This window comes from Alligator sinensis, unplaced genomic scaffold (genome assembly GCF_000455745.1).
Source record: "Alligator sinensis unplaced genomic scaffold, ASM45574v1 scaffold107_3, whole genome shotgun sequence".
Classification (NCBI taxonomy): Eukaryota; Metazoa; Chordata; order Crocodylia; family Alligatoridae; genus Alligator; species Alligator sinensis.
In genome coordinates, this window is record NW_005842578.1 from 398,423 (window position 1) to 403,468 (window position 5,046).

The following is a 5,046-nucleotide window of genomic DNA, read 5'->3' on the forward strand; positions in this document are numbered from 1 at the left end:
AGAGGATGGCTGGGAGGAAAACTGGGAAGCTTCAGACTAGAGAATGATGTTAAAAGGCAAATCGCAAAGAGCAAAAAAAGATGAAGGAAGGGCACGACGTGCCCTGAGCTTGCTTCATCTGCCGTGGTCAAGATGTCCTCTTGACCACAAGGGACCATGCCATCTTCTATGCACTGAAAGAGAAGAAGGGACACAGGGGGCAGGACTCGGGGGTTAGGAAGCTCAGGGAACCACCGCTGCTGGGGTAACAAACCATTTTAGGCTCCCTTTGAAGCAGTATCAGTTTTACCGAACCATCCCTTGCCTCCATATCAAATTGCTAAATTATTCAACTCAAGGCAAGTGACAAGAACATTCAGAAAAATAAATGTTTATCAAGGCTGAAAAAAAGCAATGCTTCTTGGGAGAAGTCTCCCTTATTCACGGTATTTCTACCCCGTTCTACTAAGAGACTGGACAATGGATTTGTATAGGATGGTTTGGATAGGGATGATCCTGCCTTGGGTGGGGGGTTGGCCTAGATGACCTACGGAGGGCCCTTCCAGCCCTGCTGCTCTGTGATGTCTAGGAAATGAATGTTTGTTAGCAGTGAGCTATCTGCTCTTGCTTCCCTTCTTACCTCCCTGACTGGAGTACAAGTCAACGATTCCTAAATTAGAAACGCATGTAGGAAAGAGCAACTTTATAAGCATAGAAATACAAATGACGGAGAAAGCTTGTTCTAGGTCATACTCCGCTGCTCTTATCTGGAAACCGCAGAACCTAAGAGAAATGCAAGTCAAGGCACAAAGTTTACAACCTGCTTTGTGCTTCAAAAGTGTTGCTCTTTTCTATGCTGAGGAAAAAAGACGACGGTTTTAACACGTGCCCTGCACGTCCTACAAGCGCAGGCCACAGATGAGGCTTACCTTGGCTGGCCTTCTTAAACTGCGCAGAATGTTCCTCCTCCTCGGGTCTTCGCCGTCAGCAGTCTCGTACGGAATAACAGCATTATCCCCCTTATATCCTTGGGACGTCTGGTCTTCCTCTTTCTTCCTAATAGGCCCCAGTTCGTCATCACTACCAACACTGAAGCTGGTTCTGTAGCTGGCAAACCTCCCAAGCCGTGTGCACCTCGTCCGATACAACACGGGCTTACTAACGATGGACACTTTTCGCCCACGTTCCAGAGAGCTTGTGTCCATTTCACTGTCTGAACCATTCCCGCTGCCGTTGGACTGGGCTTTGTTAATGTTACGAATGGTGATGATTTTGCCTTGGGTGCTGTCGTGAGGCACGGAGTATATATTCTCCTCCTCGTTCCTTGGCTTGACCACAGCATCCATAGGCTCGGCATAATCAGAAGGATCAAAACCATCCGGGGGCAACCAGGTACTAGAAGAAACAGACTTTCTCTGTCCATCTCGATGCCCTTGTTCCAAATACGACAGATCCCCCTTTGTAATGTCGAAGTGGACAGGGGGCTTTGGTTTCACCGGAGGAGGTACTTTGTTGTTCAGCTTGCTGTCAAAAGTGTTCATAACAGAAATGAAAGACAGACCATCGTTCCCCTCCAGCTCCATGGAAAGTTTAGAATGATCTTTGGACAAGGTGGGCATAGATGTGTCTTCTCTGAATGGGCTGTAGGATGGAGGCTCGATATCTTCTTCTGAATCCTGGAGATTGGAATTGCAGAGGGGCGAGCCAGCCCGGGGCGAGTTGAACACTTCTTCTGTCGTGCTGCACGCTTCAGCAGCATTGTCGTACATGTGAGTGGCTTCGATTATGTTTTTTTTCTCCACCACGTCTTTAAAAAATGAGTGAAAGATCTCAAGCTTGTGCTGAGGCTGGCTGCAAGGTATCGTCGTAAACTTTCCATCTATCTCCTGCGCGATCTCTTCTCCCTCTGTAAACTGCTCTCTACTCAAATCGTTGTCAAGGATGTCCATCGAGCCATCTGTGAGCGCCACGATCTGGATGGGGATAATATCCTGCACTTCACAAAGAAAGGCACGTAACATAGCCAAGGACGCCTTACGCCTGGCCGAGTAAAATACAATGTACCCATGGACTAAACGGCTTTTCCTAATGCTGAACGAGGAATGGTACGAAAGGATGGAGAGTTCGATACGCCTTTTGTGCGGTCCTATTGGGAGCTCGAGAAGAACGGAGCTGCTGCTTCCACACTGAGAGGGTCTGCAGGTCTGGGACTGGAGGACAGGCAGGAGGATGTCGTCCACATTAAAAGGATCTCCACACATCAGACACATAACGATGCGAAGGTCCACGTCTGCCAGATCTTTGATGCTAGATGTGGAACTGACCAGGTTCAAGTTCCGCTTCGAGTCTAGCAACCCTTTCAAAACTTGACTGATTTGCTTTTCATTAATGTTACGCCCGTACCCAATGCCGGCGGAAGCAGGGTCAAGAAAGACGCACTGTAGCTTGCTAGCGATCTGCTGCCCTTGCTGTATTAAGCTATGTAGTGTTTCCCCACTGGTGTCTCCTCGCTTGTTGACCAGGATTAGTGTCAGAGGAAGATGAACCAAGTGGTTGTCCCTTCGGCCAAGGGTCGACTCTCGGCTTTTTTCAATGCTTTCCACAACGTAAGAGAGAGATTCCTTTGAATTGTAAAGGCAGAGACAACCATGAGGCTGAAACGTTGGCGTCTGGAAAGAATTAACGGGCAGTCGGACGTTACCTTCGATTGGCCTCAGGGAAAGTTCATACATTTTGCCGTCTATCACGTACTTGTCATCGTTCGTGCAAAGAGCTCGAATCTCATTTGCCAACTCGCGCGCTAGGCCGTCTTTGCCGAGTATAACCAGGTTGATCCTATCTATGTTGGAATCCGACAGAAAGTTCTTCTGATTGCGCTCGGATGGTCTGATAAACCTGGAACTAATCAAGTGTTCAATTTTTGAGTCTATACACACAGGGCAGCTAGGACATGTTTCCTTTGTCGGGTGATATACAAAATGAATGTGCTTCAGAATAAGGGCATCTCTCTCCGCTTGCAGCTTCTGTAGTGCTTTAAATCTTTGCTCTTCACACAACACATCTTGAATGACACCCATTTTCTCCTTGCTGGGCTTGGCATCGAGCTCTAGCTCATAAAACAACTCCGAATACTCCAGAAGTAGTTCCTGTAACTCCTCTTTTGCCTTCTCTATGATTTGTTTTTGGTGTTTGCTGTAGATGTCCATATAGACAGATTCCTCCAGCCACATGTAAAAATCCTCATTCATGATGAAACTCCGAGCCTCTTCCCATGGCTTTCCAGGTGTTATGAAAGGGGAAGTCTCCAGGTTATCCTTGAAGAGCCTTTTCATTTCGGTTTTTTTCCTCTCATTCCTCAGCTTTTCTAAGTGGGCTTCATAAAGCTGTTCTGCGGGCGGAGTCTCCATCAGGTCGAAAGGAATGCGCTCGTTTTCCATGTTGTCTATATGGCTGGTCGCATCCCAGGGCGTCTCTTCCAGGACAACGAACCACTTCAAGAAGTCTGGCTTTGCCTCCAGTAGTTTCTCGACTTTTATGCAGCTCAGGTGATTGATTTCATCCAGGTCGGGGATGAGGGCGTCGAACGCCTGAGGAAGAGTAGCGAGATACTTCTTCCGTCTGCGTTCGATGTGCTCATGTTTGAGACGATAAATGTGTTGGAGAAACAGCTTCTTGGCTTTCTGGGTTCCTTCCAGATAGACGTAGTCCAAATATTCTTGAGAGGACTGCATCTTTCTGCTGACATTCAACCATGTTTCACCATGATTTTTGACAATGCGGCTAACCAGCCACTCATACTTATCTTTTGCAGTAGCTATCTGCTGGCTCTGCTGTTTCAAGGCTTCAAAGTAGGGGATAATTTTAGTCTTCCCCCGGCTTTTGTCAATTAGCTGCACTAAAGTGCTGAAAGCCAAGTCAACGTTCACATTGGACCTTGCAGAGGTCTCCACAACCTGGAGGTTCTTTTTGCTTAAGGCAAAAGTATGTGCATCTCGAATGTACCGCTCCACGCCTTCGTCACACTTTGTCAGGACCACCACAATGGGCTTTTTTGTTTTTGCAAGTTGATTGTAAAGATTGGAAACAAACTTCAGCTGATCATCAAAATTCCTGTTCATGCCCCTACTAACGTCAATGCAGAGGAGAAAGCCGTCGATGAGCAGCTTTCCGTCTGGCATTTGTTTCTGTTCAAAGTCCTGTTCCAGCCCAAGCTGATCAGTGCAAAAATACATGAGCTTTTCAGCTGACGCAAGTTTGGTTGCAGCTGCCCTTTTGATATAGGGCTGCAGGGCCGTGCTTCGATGCGGCTGAAAAGTCTGGTCATCGATAAATTCAGTCTGTTCCACAATATGCGTTTTACATTCCACGCAGTCCTCCAGGGAACGAACCACTTCGCCCCAGTAAAGGAAGTGATCATTATTAACGACCCTCCCTCCAAAGTCACTGGTGCTGAGAACGGAAGTGTGGTCCAAATGGAAGTCATCTGCGCTAGGCCGGACAAAGCGATTGCAGAGGCAGGACTTCCCGATGCCACACTGCCCCTTCTCCTTCTCCGTCCCGGACAATCCCACCACACTAATGTTGTAGGTGGGAATACGAACATCTTGCTTTCTTGCCATCATCATCGTCCACACATCCTGCCACAGTCAACTGCTGCCGAGAGGTTAGTGTTTTCAGTAACCCGTGCGACTTTCAGAGCTTATTGGAAGAGGGGTGACAGTTATCAATCCAGGCAGATGGCAAGGGCAATCAAGTTTGTTGTTCCCATAACGTATGTACCGGCAGCAGCTCAGCTCACGCTGATCCTTGTAATTGGACAGGCTGAATTCCCCCCTAGGAAAAAGAAAAAAGAACAACCAGTATTACAGCTCTGGCATTACAGGACAAGTCTAACTGAGTTCAAGAAGGAACTTGTCAATATAATTTAATACTTTGTGCTGGAACACAAATGCTAACGAGATGTAAATTACTCCTCAAAATGGTTTATCAATGTGGCATCTCAGTTTTACGATCCCGACTTTCACTCTCATTTACCGTCTCCCAGGAGCCCCCTCACTGAGCACTGCT

The 5,046-nt window shown here is 47.4% G+C and overlaps 1 protein-coding gene across 1 annotated transcript in view; it reads right to left on the minus strand.

The window, feature by feature from the left end:
* Window positions 1-4,812, minus strand: part of ARHGAP35 (Rho GTPase activating protein 35) — a 66,249-nt gene extending 61,437 nt beyond the window's left edge. The window contains exon 1 of the mRNA XM_006032542.3: window positions 909-4,812. Coding sequence (XP_006032604.1) covers window positions 909-4,604 — 3,696 coding nt within the window. The 5' untranslated portion in view covers window positions 4,605-4,812. The remainder of the gene's footprint in view (window positions 1-908) is intronic.
* Window positions 4,813-5,046: the final 234 nt, after the last annotated feature.